The sequence below is a fragment of the Barbus barbus genome, assembly GCF_936440315.1.
Source record: "Barbus barbus genome assembly, chromosome: 38".
NCBI lineage: Eukaryota > Metazoa > Chordata > Actinopteri > Cypriniformes > Cyprinidae > Barbus > Barbus barbus.
The window spans coordinates 27625322-27642200 of record NC_136716.1 but is presented as its reverse complement, the minus strand read 5'-3'; the positions used below and the strand labels follow the sequence as shown (position 1 = coordinate 27642200).

Here is a 16879-nt window from a genome sequence, read left to right as displayed (position 1 = left end):
AAAGTATTCACTGAATTATATTTACATATACACACACACATATTTATATGAAGAAATCAATATTTATTCATTTATTTGTTTACATAATATAACTGCCAACCCCAAGATTCTAGAGCACAAAAATATACAATAAAATATTAATTAATAAAAATAAATAAAATGTCTGAAAAAAAGAGAGTAAATGCCCAGGTCATATTATAAATAAATAAGTCCAGGTCGTATTATAACAAACAAATACAGTATATGTATATATATATATATAAAAAAGAGAGTGTGTGTGTAATATTTCTTCCCAAAATTATATATATATATTTGTATATATATATATATATATATACTGTCTGAAAAAAAATTCAATGTCCAGAGCATATCATAATAAATAAATAAAGAAAGAAATAGTCTGAAAAAAACATGGGTCATATTAAATAAGTGTGTGTGAGAGAGAGAGTGTGTGAGTGTGTAATAAAATGTCATATTTCTTCCAAAAAAAAAATAAAAAATATGTATATATATATATATATATATATATATATATATATATAGAATTTCAAAAAAAAAAAGTAAATGTCTGGAGCATATTATAATTAATAAGTAAATCACCTGAGAAGACGCTGGGGATCTTGGAGAGGAAGCTCTTGACGGTGCGGATGGGAATCCCGCTCTTCTCGTCCTGCATGCGAGCGATGATATCCTCCATCTGCAGAGAGAGAGAGAGAGATCAGCCTGACGTCTGGAACAATCACACTAATTGCATGCTTCATAATTAGCCTCTATTCTCTGTGATTATGCTTAATTTGTGTGTGATTAAACACACTGTTGTACTCACATTTACTTCTCACTCTTGACAGCTCCCTCTAAAGCCACCATACAGCAGCGCAAACAAACACCAGACCAGTAATGATCCATTAATATCCATAACCACACAGAAACCTGCTCATATTTACCCCTAAACCAAAAAACACATATTTTACTTTAAAGAAGATTTAATTAGATTTTTTTGCAAACATTAATTTCATGACTATATTTAAACCCACTTTTGCACAAAAAAATTAAAAATATTACAATAATATATTATTTAAATAGTAAAGTATTTATACTGTACTGCAATACAGATAAGAATTACAGCATTATCATAATGCATGTGCATATGTTTCATTAAAAACAGGCAAAACTAATTAGAGAAACACATCTAACTGATATTATTATTATTATTTAGTCCAATTATATAAATTAAACAAATTAATAAAGAAATATTATTATTATTATTACTACTATAATCATTATTGTTATTATTACTACTACAATTATTATTATTATTATTAATATTTTGTTCAATTATAAAAATAAACAAATTAATAAAGAAATATCACTATCAATGTAAAGTACTTCAGAATAATATTAATTATTATTACTACTACAATTATCATCATCATCATTAATATTATTAATGATAATTCTTTATCCAATAATACAAAATTAAACTACTACAAATGTAATATCACTATCACTGTAAAGTACTTCAGAATAATAATAATTATTATTACTATTATTATTATTATTACTACTACTACAACTATCATCATCATTATTATTATTACTATTAATATTATGATATTTTTTTTATAACAACTGTACAATTACAATACTAATATTTATGGGGGGGGGGGGGGGGGGGGGTTCTTTGCTTTTAAATGTTAAACCCCAAAGCTTTTATTTTGGCATAAACCCACAGGCAAACATAAATTATCTTGTTGACAACAGATTTATGAACTATTCTCATTATAAACTTTATTTTTAGGTGAAAGTGGCCCCAGAATGTTTCCCAGGATTCATCATGTGTGTAAATGCTCATGTTTGATGAAGAAGCTCTGATGTGTGGATGCAGATTAACACTGCTCTGTGTGTGTGTGAGTGTGTGTGTGTGTGTGTGTGTGAGTGTGTGTGTGTGTGTGTGTGTGTGTGTGTGTGTGTGTGAGTGAGTGTGTGTGTGTGTGTGTGTGTGTGTGTGTGTGAGTGTGTGCGTGTGTGCGTGTGTGTGTGTGGCGTGATATGGTATGACGGGGCTTTCTATGGATTTGTTTCCGCTTGTTTAAACTCTGACACTCCGGCTGAAAATCCCTCTTAATCTTCCAAAACAAAATGACATTTGGGATGCTGAGACACTCCAGCGGGGGGCGGAGTTAAACCAGGAGCAAGTGTGAGGCTCTGATTGGCCAGATCGAGCAGTTTGATTGGTTTGGCCGACCGACACTCTCACACAAACTCACAAACAAAATCAAGCCAACAAACATCAGATTCCCTTACGAAGATTTGAGATGACCAAGACATGATCCCAACCCTCAAACAACATACAAAACTACCAAACTTTGCTATAAGTTTAATCACAACATAGTGTTCACCGTCTGTTTGATTACATGTCATTAACTAACTGCATGATTTTACTGTACATTTCTGCCATATGTGACCCTGGACCACAAAACCAGTCATAAGGGTCAACAATAAGGCTGAATAAATAATCTTTCCATTGATGTATGGTTTGTTATGATAGGACAATATTTGTCTGAGATACAACTATTAGAAAATCTGGAATCTGAGGGAGCAAAAAAATCTAAATATTGAGAAAATCTCCTTTAAAGTTGTTCAAATGAAGTTCTTAGCAATGCATATTACTAATCAAAAATGAAGTTTTGATATATTTGCAGTAGGACATTTACTAAATATCTTCATGGATCATGATCTTTAATTAATATCCTAATGATTTTTGGCATAAAAGAGAAATGTATAATTTTGATCCATACAATGTATTGTTGGTTATTGATACAGATATACCTGTGTTACTCATGACTGCTTTTGTGCTGCAGGGACACATGTGGACATCAACTTGACATACTCACCACTGATAAGCTACTACTAAATATAATGTAGAAACTATAATTTTGTATCGTGAAAAGCACTACAGATAAACTTGAATTGAACCTAAACTTCTGTAATCTCATAACACACAGGCGTAGAGAGATGAGCGATCTCAGACGGGTCAAACATCATGATGAGGCTCACGGCTGTGATTCTGAGAGAAGAAAACTGGTTTACTGACTCATTGAACCGCTCTCGACCCTGAGACCGAGTCCAGACTCCTCTCATCTCCATCAGCACTTCAGCAGAACCTCCAGACCAGACCCAAACACAAGCACAGGATCCAGCTTCACACAGACATCACAGACAGACTCACACATCAGATTCACATCATACTAGTGACTAAAACGCTTCAGAAACTCACAATACTGATGAAAGCTGAGAAGTCCGGGATATTAAAATGATTAGACAGTCTGACAGAGAGGATCTTAGTCAAGCGCTGTGCTGAATAATCCAGAGTCTGACATGCATTCACACTGACAACACATTTGGGTTTTAACAGCACAAAACGTGTAAAAAAATAACTAAATAAAACAAATGGATTCAATTCCCAGGGAATGCAAAAACTGATATAAATAATAATAATAATAATAAAATAAATGTCTTAATTGAATAAAACATTTTATTAATTTATTTTCTTAAATCTATTAAGTATTTTTATTTATTTCTTTGTTTTATTTTAATATCAGTTCATGCATTCTCTGGAAATTAATAAAATAAATTAAAATAAAAAAAATAATAACAAAAATGAATAAATAAATAATTAAATACCTTGAAATGCAAGTGTTGCTTTCTGTAAAAGCGTCTGCTGAATGCCTAAAAGTACATTTAAGTAATGCTAATGCATATATTAAATGCTTTTTTTTTTCCAATGAGAAAAAAATCATACAGGACTTTATTCATCAGGAACTGACTGGAGTGTTAAATCAGCTGAAACTGAAAGCTCTGATGAAAGATTATAAAGACAAACAGGTTTTTCTTTAAAATAACGTGACTGGTGAGTCGTTCACAATAATAGGAGGAACATGCATTCATGTTGACTGTACAGTGACTCCCACAATGGCATGTACTAGATTTACAGTAAATGTCACAGATGTGTGTGATCTTCCTCTGTTGCCCTCAAACCCTCGTGGATTTCCGGGAGACGTGTGTGTCGCGTTCTTTAACGTTCCGCCTGGAAACAAAGATGCCGTGACGCCAAACTCCCTCATCGAAGAAGAAAGCCATCGTGTTTACAACGGTGACAACAAACGCTTATCAGGATCAACTAAACACTGGATTTTCATAGAATCGGCATAGAATCTTTAATATACTTTTATTAAAGATGAATAATGAATCTTTATTTTATTTATTTAACTTTATTTTTGTAATATACTGTTTCATGCTATTTTGTCAAATAGTTCAACAGAAACAATTCCTTAAGCATTGTCTCAATTCCAAACGTCTTACCAGTAATACATAATCACATTTTAATCTAATTACTGAATGAGTAATTGAATTACATTTACATTTAGTCATTTAGCAGACACTTTTATCCAAAGCGACTTACAAATGAGGACAACGGAAGCAATCAAAACCAACTAATTATTAATTAAATTAATAATTGAATTAATCAAATATCAATTAATTTTTTTAACTAACATTTTTTTCATTTTAGATGCAATTTGTGTCTTTTTTCTGTAATTTTTGCCCCAAGCCCCGTAAATCCCCCCCCCCTCTCCCTTTATTAACCTCCACACAACACTCATTTTCTCTCGCTGACATTTTTCTCTTATCAAAGTTCATGAAAAGCATAATTTCCCATGTGAAAGTGGCCTTTCCGTGTGTCTCGCCGGAGGCAGCTTGTGCTAATTCACTCTAATCTTAGCTGTTTAATTAAGAATGAGGCTGATGGGCAGAGAAATCCAACACTAAACACAACCAACATGAGATACTGGTGCAGGACGTCCCATTAAACAAGCTTCAGATGATATGCAGACACACAGGTCTGTTACTGTGGAATCAACGCGCTGATGCATTACAGACAGCTGAGAAAAACACAAATGACTGTATAATCATGCATAGTTCAGACAGCAAAATAAACAGACTTAACTTTTACAAGAGAGAAAAGCCTTCCTATAATGTTAGTAACATCCAATTAAATTCTCTTGCTTTCTATTAATATGTCTAATATAGTAATACAGCATTTATCCCAGTGTTCAGCTGCTAAATGACTTCTGCTGCTACAAAATTGCCCATTTTCAACAAAAACAGAAACGGCATCATAAATAAACAGCTTAAAGCATCATGAGGAGGCAGGTATATATGAGGAGAGACTCCTGCGTGATTCATCAGATCACTGAAGCACACGCGTGATTCTCTGTGTTGTGTAACACTGCAGACTTTGACTCATGTGGAGGAACGTACCTCTGGAAACCAGGACAGTTATTTCAAAAATAAAATACGCATTTGATGCATCAGGACTGAATCATTAGAGCAGAGGAACACCTTTAGTGTGGAGAGTGTGTGTGTGTGAGACAGAGAGAGAGAAAGAGTGTGTGTGCGTGTGTGTGAGAGAGACAGCGTGTGTGTGTATGTGTGTGTGTGTAAGAGAGAAAGAGAGAGAGTGTGTGTGTGTGAGAGAGACAGCGCGTGTGTGTGTGTGTAAGAGAGAAAGAGAGAGCGTGTGTGTGTGTGTGTGTGTGTGTGTCTGTAAGAGAGAAAGAGAGAGAGTGTGTGTGTGTGTGTGTGAGAGAGACAGCGTGTGTGTGTGTGTGTGTAAGAGAGAAAGAGAGAGTGAGAGAGAGAGCGTGTGTGTGTGTGTGTGTGTGTGAGAGACAGCGTGTGTGTGTGTGTAAGAGAGAAAGAGAGAGTGAGAGAGAGAGCGTGTGTGTGTGTGTGTAAGAGAGAGAGAGAAAGAGAGTATGTGTGTAAAAGAGAGCGAGAGTGTGTGTACGCACACGCAAGAGCAGTTTAGCAAAATATGAATAATTCATATTCATTTACCCACAAACCTGCATTAGTTTCCTTCTTATTTACAAAAGGTAAATAAAATGATATATTTTTTAATTTAAAATTATATATTTTTATTTATTATATTAATTAATTACTATTTTTTATTATTTATATCTTATACATTTTTTATTGTTAATTTTTATTTTATTTTTTACTATATATGCTGGCATCACTTTTCCAAAGCATTAAAATTAAAGGGTTAAGCAATAAATAAAAAAATAAACAATTACTAAAAATGACCTAAAAGTAAGTAAAATCCAAAAAGTATAACAACATTACTTAATATAACGTGTGCACCATATGCAAAGTCTTCTACTTTGTGTAATTTAATCAATATTATACCATTCAGTATATGAAAACAATTCTCATTTTTAGATTAATTATCCATTTAGATAATCAAATACAAAATTAGCCCCAAGATGCAAAACTTCCAAGGACAAAAACCACATGGAAAAAGGGAAAATTTGATTTGATTACACAAAAATAGACAGTTGCACATGATTATTTAATATTTAAACCATTTCTAGTTGAATTTCCCTCAAAAAATAATAACCATATTGGGATACTGTAACTGATATATGCTGCCGCCTATAACAACACTAAACCATAGAGTCACAAAATACACAAATGTGAGAAAAACAACAACACATGAGGTTGTGAACATCAGTAATATTAGTGAAGCTGCATGAGTTAGTTTGATAAGAAACAGCACAAAGATCTCGGACTCTTCCCAGATCTCTTCAGAGACGCTTCTCCTCTGCTCGCTCTTCACTGACAAACACCACTGAATCCACAGGCCATGATGATCTCTTACTGACAGCTTGCTTTTCTCTCTGCTTTCTGGACTGCAGTCGCCAGCTGAGCTCATGCTGTTCTCTCTCAGGTCCTCTGCAGAGTAGTTCAGTATACAGCAGAATGCAGGTGACCTTGTCTGGAACTCGGCTTTTATAAGCATCTCACAGGAAGACACAAACTTTAATATTTATTATTTTATACATATTACATAGACATTATATATAATACATGCGCACGCACGCACACACACTACCTATATCTCAGTGTTATTTTAGTTCATTTTGATTACTTTTAATTTTTTAATTTTCTATTGTCATTTGTATTAGTTATTCTTTATGTCTGCAAATATATATAAATACAGTATATTTGTACATGTATATATAATTTATTATATATTTTTTAAAACATATATAGAATATATACACACACAAACACGTTAGTTTTTGTGAATTGTGGGTTCATCCCATAGGTGTAATGGTTTTTATACTGTACAAACTGTATTTTCTATCGCCCTACACCAACCCTACACCTAAACTTACCCCTTACAGGCGACTGTGCATTTTTACTTTCTCAAAAAAACTCATTCTGTATGATTTATACGCGTTTTGAAATATGGGGACATGGGGAAATGTCCTCATAAATCACCTTCTCCTTGTAATACCAGTCATACCCATGTCATTATACAAATTTGTGTCTCACACACACACTCACTCACTCACTCTCTCACACACACACACTCACTCACTCTCACACACACACACACACACACTCACTCATGCATGTGCCGCACACTCACACTCACACACACACACTCGTTTGTAGTCGTTACAGCATTAACTGCTCTGATGGCTGAGTAAGCTGCACTAACAGCCCTGAGCTGAAGATGTGGATATTATGGAGAAACAGTGAGGGACCTTTGCAGTTCACAGGTGTAATTATTACCATTCAAAACCTTCCATTAGCATAATGTCATTTCATTAGCCAATTGGCCATCAAAGGAGATTCGGTGTGACAGGAGCGATTTACCAACCTGCAGACGAACAGCACACAAACACACAGATCTGAACACAAACGCTGTGCTGCTGTTGTTTTCATCTGACGGTCAGATCTTCTGGTTTATAAGTGCACTGGAAGACTCTCTCCAGTCTCTGTTTGGCCTATTTTTAACAAAATAATAAGGCCAGAGCTCTGAAATAAAAATAACAGCTCATTTCCACTGTGAATGAGAGAGATTTTGGATGATGCTCATTTAAGGACTCACAGTGTCTGTTATTAGATCCACTTATTAGGACACTTGATCAAGAGCCCATGGTTTTGCTTGAGGAGCAAAATTTTTTTTTTTAAAGAGACAATATTTGTTGTTATTCTAGAGAGAATTTGATTGGGCAAAATTCAATAAAATTTAATTAAATAAATTAAAATCAAATCAAATAAAATTGTATTTAATAAAATCAAATAATATTTAACTAAATAAATTAAAACACAATTCAATTACATTTTATTTAATAAAATAAAATAAAATAAAATGTAATTTAATTTTAAAAAATCCATAATTGGAATGTATAAATAAATGTATTAATTCCAAAAGAATTACTGGACTGAATATTTCAATTAATTTCCATTACTGGAATGAATGAATGAATATTATTTAGTATTTATACACTGAGGTAATGTTGTGCTGGTAATTTTTATTTTTTATTTTTGTGTAATCTGATAGGTCCTTCAAAGTATCTTGGAGAGGTGAGGTATCCAAGTCGCAACATCTAGCTACTGGGGTGCCTCAGGGCTCAGTTCTTGGACCACTTCTCTTCTCTGTCTACATGATATCACGAGGTTCTGTCATTCAGAAACATGGCTTTTCATATCACTGCTATGCTGATGACACTCAACTCTACCTCTCATTCCATCCTGATGATCCGACGATAGCTACTCGCATCTCAGCGTGTCTAACAGACATTTCTTGCTGGATGAAGGACCATCACCTTCAACTCAACCTAGCTAAGACAGAACTGCTTGTGGTTTCAGCTAACCCATCGCTTCATCATAATCTCACCTTCCAGTTATGCTCCTCCACCATAACTCCTTCAAAAACAGCCAGAAACCTTGGAGTTGTGATTGATGATAAGCTGAATTTCTCAGACCACATTGCTGAAACTGCCCGGTCCTGCAGATTTGCATTATACAATATTAAGAAGATCAGGCCCTTTCTCTCGGAACATGCAACGCAACTCCTTGTTCAGGCTCTTGTTCTGTCCAGACTTGACTATTGCATTGCTCTCTTGGCAGGTCTTCCAGCCAATTCTATTAAACCTCTACAATTAATCCAAAATGCCGCTGCAAGAATAATCTTTAATGAGCCGAAAATAACGCACGTCATGCCTCTGTTCATCAATTTGCACTGGCTACCAATAGCTGCTTGCATTAAATTCAAGGCATTAATGTTTGCCTACAGAACCACCTCTGGCTCTGCACCCCTTTACCTAAATTAATTACTTCAGATTTATGTGCCTCTAGAAGCTTGCATTCTTCAAGTGAACGACGCATTATTGTGCCATCCCAAAGACACACAAAAACACTTTCACGGACTTTTTCATGAACTGTTCCCATCTGGTGGAATGACCTGCCCAACTCAATCCGAGCAGACGAATCCTTACCCATCTTCAAGAAACGGCTAAAAACTCATCTGCTCCATCTTTACTTGACCCTCTAACTCTAGCACTCTCTATTCTAATTCTATTTTATCTATGTCTTTTTATTAAAAAAATAACAATAATACTAATAATTATTATCTGTGCTGCGTTAGGCTAACCAAGACTTGTAATAGCACTTGCACGTTGTTGCTCTTTTGTTGGTTTTGATTGCTTCTCATGTCCTCATTTGTAAGTCGCTTTGGATAAAAGCATCTGCTAAATGACTAAATAAATAAATAAATTATCAAAGATAAATTTAAAAACATTTTATATTCTTTGTTTTATATAGTCTAATTAATTTGTTTACTTTTTTCCATTTTTCACTTGTTCTATTTTTTTTTACTTAATTTCAAAAATGAGCTCTTTTTTTTTTTTAAATAATATCTGAACAAATAGTAAAAAATACAGAATGACTGTACTCTACTGGGGGTTTAATGCTCTTGACTGACTGATTGATTGATGGATTTATTATAATTAACGCCATGTCAGCTACCTTGGCTATATTCACAGAGAGAAAGGGGGAAAAAAAGAAAAAGTAAATGCCAAACATAAAATCTTTAAAAGAAAAAAAAGTGAATACATAATTAAACTATAGCGTAAAACTACAAAGAACAACAACAAAATTAATAAATAAGAAGCAATAAGAAATAAATGAGACCTGTCAGATTTTAGAAAGGTGCATCACTTACAACAACAGCCTTAAACAATAACTAATAGCTACCTGCATTCAATCAATAGATCACGGCGCTTGCAACAACAAGCTCATGGGTTTGATTCCCAGAGAATGCATTAACTGATCAAATGCACCGTAAGTCACTTTGGATAAAAGCATCTCCCTAATGCATTAATGTAAATGTAAACAGATATTTGACATTTTTCACATTTTCTCTCTTTCTCTGTTTTCCTGATGGCAAAGTGTGATGCATGCTGGGTAATCCGCTGAGAATGAAGAGAAATGCAAATGTCAGAACACAAGACAAACCCACAGTCCCACCACAGTAATCTCTCTCACACACACACTCTTTTACTCACTCGTGTGTGTGTGTGTGTTCCTGTAACCTCATTTGACACTATGTGACTGGTTGTAATAGTGACCGTACGTGTCATTTCAGTCTGTATTTGTAATATTTGCATTCAGTGTCGTTAATCGTTGATTACAAAAGTTAATAAAGTCACAGACAATACAATATACTGTACATCTTGTGTAAATCTAGTTAACTTGCTACTAAGTGCCTACTTACAAAATATTTTATCAGAACAAATTTATTTAATAGGGTTTCATGAACCCTAACCATAATGATGCATATAAAATTAATTAATCTGTGTTAATATACAACAATGGGAATATGGGACTTCAGCATGACTTATGACTAAAATAACTAAAACTAAAATAAAATACAAATATATAGACATATTAAAACACTACTAAAAATGACAAAAACACAACAAAATACCTGTAAAAGACAACACGGATAACTTGTCGATGAGTCAGCTAGTCTCCGAACGGGCAAAACAGCGGGACAGTTTAAAAGAGGCCATGACCAGCTTAATTCAAGACTCAGTCAAGCCGCTGCCAGCGAGACAGTGAGCTCGTTCCAACACCGACTCACGGAAATCACGTAAACCACCTTCAGTTTCACTCTGGCTTACTGATGTGATGCTGTTTTTAAAACTGGAGAAAATTAAATATTCTCTTAGAGGGTCCACCAAACGTTTTTATTCAGTAGGGATTCCTATAATCTCATATTTTGAAAAAGGCGTAACTCTTCCCCCAAACTAAAATTAATAGTGAAATTAAAAGACCACTTAGTGTTCAGTGGGGGTGGGTTGTGGAAAGGGGGGGGGGGGGGGGGTACAATTAAGATAAATTGTCAACTCTTTGTCTGTAATATGTCACCCGGTTCTTTGGTCTTTCTTCAATAAAAATATATAAATAAAAAAATTAATAAATAAATATATATATATATATGTTAATAGTAATTTCTTGTTCTTATTTGTCAGGAGGTATTCAAAATCAAAAACTAAGCTCTAAACTTCCTCCCTCAGGGCTTTTAGTCCAGAAGATTATGTGCTTCCGGAGCTCCTTTGAGTATTTGTGAATACTAACAGCATCTATCAGAACTGGTTTCTCAGCGGTTCCATGCAGGAGCTCGTTCGTCTCCGGCCAGCGATTGCTCTTTCATCGGCTCAAAGACAACATGTACCTGCTTCATCAAAGAATATTAGTCACTAATACGGCGTATAATTGGCTGCTTGCGCTCCTCTGATTGAATATGCATGGCTGTCTTTGTGCTGGAGTGGCAATAAAAATATCCTTCGTTTGATGTATTATTCCCCCTGCAGAGGGTATTGATTAAGCGCTCCTCAAAGAGATCGGGAGAAATGTTACTCGCACAAATCGATTGTGATTCCCATTCCTGCAAAACATCCACAGACTACAGATCACTCTGATCCCTCGAACAGGAGAAAACACAGAAATAAAAGCACTGAAGGAAACAACTGATGTCAGAAAGATGATGTATTGGTGGAGAGTCCTCTTACTTTGGGCATAAAGTAATAATTCATATAGAAGGTCACATCTGATTCTACTCTTGCAGACTTTAAAGAGGATGGCATATGGTTTAGGATGCATCCAATATTTCAGATTTACTAAACAAAACTAAGATTAAGGAAATTGACCGTTCAAAAGTTTGGGGTCAGTATGGCAGAAATTAATACTTTTATTCATCAAGAATGCATTAAATTGATCAAAAGTGGCAGTAAAGACATTTATAATGTGACAAAAGTTTTCTGTTTCAAATAAATGCTGTTCTTTTCAACTTTCTATTCATCTGTGAATCCTGAAAAATAAAATGCATCTGGTTGTAGTCATCAGAACACCATCAGAAAGATACATTTTAAAGTACTAATAATATTAAATTATTTAACAGATCTGCTTTATTTGTAATTAAGTGCACTAAACTCTGAATATCTTTCATAGATTAGAAGCCACTAATCTGAACCGCTTCCTCACAGGAGCTGCTGTTTGGGGTTTTCTGTCCAGTTTTGAGTCAGATGAAGGGACGGTGCTCGGCTGAATCTCTGATATAAAGCAGAAGATGCATTTAAACTCATGCAGTGCAGATTAACGCTCTAAACTGATCTACGGCCGTTTTTCCAATCCATTAACACCTGATACGAATCTAAGAAGAGGTCTGGGTCAGCCTGCTATCTATTTAATTATAATGAATTCAATCTCTGAAAATCAATCAGCATTTTCCAGCGCTGCTCGGCAGACTCTGAACTACAGCGGGGAGATTTTCCTGATTTTATTGATTCGTTTATTTTAAATCAGTTTTGAATAAAAATATTACCAAATGTTACCATTGGACACGCTGACAATATGTCGATGCTAAGAGCCGATGTGAGCGCATGACGGCGCAGCTGAGAGACACACTTTAGTAAAAATCCATATTTTTGAACAAAATTAGTCGGTGATGTCAAACAATTAATCGTGATTAATCGCTTCCAAAATAAAAGTTTTAGTTTACATAATATATGTATGTGTACTGTGTTTATTTATTATGTATATATAAATACACACACATACAATATGTATTTTGAAAATATTTACATGTACATATATATAATTATATTTTATTATATATAAATATATTTCATATCAAGATTCAAGATTTTTATTTGTCACATACACAATTATACAGAGTATAACCAGCAGTGAAATGTAGGAAATGTAGGCTAAATATTTATGCATATATAAATATACCACATTTTTCTTAAATACAGTGCCTTGCGAATGTATTCATACCCCTTCATTGTTTTTATGTTGCTGCCTTATGTTAAACTGCTTTAAATGACTTTTCAATCTACACTCCATACACCTTATTGACAAAGCAAAAACAGAATCATCACAACTTTGTAAATTAATTACAAATAAAAAAAACTCAAATAAGTACATTGCATAAGTATTCATACCCTTAACTAAATATTTAGCTTAAGTACCTTTACTGCCTGTCTTTTTTTTGTTTGATGTGACAAGCTTTGCTCATTAACATTTGGCAATTATCTGCCATTCTTCTCCACATCTCTTCACATCTCAAGCTCTGTCAGGTGCATATTTTGGTGCATTGAGCTTTTCTTCTACTCTGATGAGTCCCTCAGTCCCTGCCGCTGAAAAACAGCATGAGACTGATTCCAGCACACTTTACTTTTGGGATGCTACTCTGCAGGTGATGAGCAGAGCTGGTTTCCTTCAAACATGATGCTTAGAATTGAGGTTCATCAGACCAGAGAATCTTGTTTCTCACAGTCGGAGGGTCCTTTAGGTGCTTTTTTGTAAACTCCAAGTGTGTTTTCATGTGTCTTCACTGAGGAGAGGATTGAGTTTGGCCACACCGCCATAAAGCCCAGATCGGTGGAGTATTGCAGTGATGTTTGTCCTTCTGTAGGTTTCTGCTATCTCCACATATGATCATGGAGTGACCATCAGGTTCTTCGTCACCAGTCTAACCAAAGCCCTTCTCCATCAGTTGCTCAGTTTGGCCAGGAGGCCAGCTCTAAGAAGAATCCTGGTTGTTTCAAACTTCTTCCATTAAGGGTAACAGAGACTACATGCTTCTGTGAACCTTCCATGCAGCAGAATGTTTTTCCCGAACTCTTCCCCAGATGTGTGGCTTGATGCAAACCTGTTTCTGAGCTCTACTGGCAGTTCTTTTGACCCCAGGGCTTGGTTTTTGCTCTGATATGCATTATCAGCTGTTGAACCTCTTATTAAAAGCCTTTCCAAATCATACCCATTCAATTGAATTTGCCACAGGTTACCTTCACTCAAAGTCTAGTAACATCTACAAGCAATATGAATGCTCCTGAGCTAAATTCAAACTGTCCCAGATAAGGGTATGAGGACTTATGCAATAGAATAATTACATTTTTTATTTTTAATAAATTTGCAAAGATGTTAAAAACCTTTTTTTTTTTTGCTTTACCATGATAGTGTATGGAGTGTAGATTGATGTGGAAAAAACTAATTTAAAGCAGTTTAACATAAGGCAGCAACATAAAACGTGAAAACAACGAAGGGGTATGAAAACTTTCGCAAGGCACTGTATATACATGCATGTGTTTGTATTTATATAGACATAATAAATATACACACCACACACACATATATTATGTAAACAAAAACTTTTATTTTGAATGCGATTAATCGTTTGACAGCACTAATGTTTACTATTTCACCTTCATTTCTTTTACTTTACTTTTAGTCATTTAGCAGACGCTTTTATCCAAAGCGACTTACAAATAAGAAAAAGTAACTAAAACTAAAAATTAACACTCTGTAAATACTCTATACACACCCATTTAAGAAAATACAGAAATTAAATAAAATTGACAAATGCATACAACAACATTTCAATAGTAAACATATAAAGGAATAAATAAATAAATAAAATAAAAATCGATACTTATTAATGCTTTTGACTGGTATTGATAGTATCACTGAGATAATATTGTAGTTTTCATTCATATTTTGAATAACTTAGTATTTTTATATTTCAGTTTTATTTTAGTTCAAGTTTTATTTTATTTTTTGTGGGTTTTTAGTTTCAGTTAACTATAATAACCTTGGTCAAAAGTTTGGAATAATTATGATTTTTTAAATGTTTTTAGTCTCTTCTGCTCACCAAGGATGCATTTATTTGATCAAACTTGAGTAGTGATGCTGAAAATTCAGCTTTGATCACAGGAATAAATTACACCTTACAATAGATTGTTATTTTATTTTAAATTGTAATAATATTTTCACTGTTTTTACCATATTTTTGATCAAAGAAATGCAGCAGCCTTGGTGAGCAGAAGAGACTTCTAGTGTAAAATTACAACGAGAAATACAAACAGTAAAACATCTAGATGCACTACTGACGGACCTTTTATGCAAAATCATATTTTCTTTCTTAGGATTATGGTGTGAAATGTTGATTCGTTGAAACATACTGTTATATTCTGTCTTGTGGAAGCGCCGTGTGTCCTGATTCAACTAATCGGATGCAAGTGCTTTCACATTTGCCTCTTGGGACATTATGAATAGTTAATGAAGCTCTGTCAGTAATCTCCCATCGACCGATAAATCATTAACTGCAGCGACAATCCTCTCACAACACGAGACCCGAGCGATAAACCTGCAGGACTAGTGACTTAAACACACAGTTCATCTAAAACAGACAGAAGAATCTAAATCATACTGGTTTGATTGGTACAATGTCATGTATTTCTGTGATCTGCAGCTGTATTTTCAGCATCATTACTCCAGTCTTCAGTGTCACATGATCTTCAGAAATCATAATAATATACCGATTTACTGCTCAACAAACATTTCTTGAGTCTGTGCCGTCACACAGAAGTGAGCTGTTGTAGAATAAGGTCAGCAGAAATGATCGCAGAGCTTCAGAGCGGCTGTAAATAGCTTCTGTAAGTCACTCGGGGGAATGTGTTTATTAAATGGCAACTAAGTGAATCCCAGAGGAAAGCCATCGCTCTCTCACGGTCTTCATGAACAGATCCGGCGTTTCTGGGGTTTTGGCTCAAATCCCAACGCAACACATACATATGAATACATTAATGACTGAACTCACATCGCTCATCGAGCTTTTCTGACACATGGAAAAGAGCAGGTTCAGCATTTTGTTTGACAGGTACAAACACATGCAAGTTTTAAGACCGTGGATGATGGCAGATTTGAATTATTTCATTAATTTATTAACTTATTTCTTAATGCCATATCAGCAGCAAACGCTGTTTTCATGTCAAATTCAGAAAATAATCATAATAACAATAAAACTTCATGACATATGAGTTAAAGACATGAAGACATGAAATAAAATTATTTTTTACAAAAATACAGCAATTATATAAGCTCTTTCAGTTTGACATTTGATAGAAAATCTAACATTTTTAAGGAGTCTTTTTTAAAATGCCAATTACTGACATTTCTAAATGAAACCGTTGCCTAATATCATTAGTATCATTTAGTCCAGAGCAAATCTAAAGAGGTTGCGAACGCCAATGCACGATGATTTTAAATGCAAACGCGAGTCTCTACTGAAACACAGATTGAGAGCGCAGATCTCTGAATATAGAGCAGAGATAAACTACATCTCTAGAAACAACAAATGCACGAGAAAACGGGTCGGATCAGAGAGTTTAGCCCAGTCGCCTCACACGGTTTGGAGAAAAGCACAACAGAAAGAGAGATCTGTCTCTAATGGACTCATCAGTGCTGAGACTTGTCTAATTTAGGGTCATTTCCACTAGACACTTTCATCACTGTGCCTTTAAACTCTTTAAAAGTCATCATCCATATCAGCGGTTCTCAACACTGTAAAAACATTCCACCTATCGCAAATTAAAAACTTAAATTCAGTCGCTATGCAAGTCATTATATACAAGTCATTATATACAAGTAATATCAACTTAAATTATATTAAAAC

General features: G+C 34.5%; 1 protein-coding gene across 3 annotated transcripts in view; it reads right to left on the bottom strand.

The window, feature by feature from the left end:
- The window catches only part of LOC306857363 (regulator of G-protein signaling 7-like), a 49780-nt gene that overhangs the window by 26388 nt on the left and 6513 nt on the right, over window positions 1-16879 (bottom strand). For all 3 annotated transcript variants that reach the window (XR_013783102.1, XR_013783103.1, XM_079397275.1), the window contains exon 3: window positions 601-697. Coding sequence is in view for 1 of the 3 variants with exons in the window: in XM_079397275.1 (XP_079253401.1) it covers window positions 601-697 (97 nt within the window). In the remaining 2 variants the exon portion in view is untranslated. The remainder of the gene's footprint in view (window positions 1-600; window positions 698-16879) is intronic.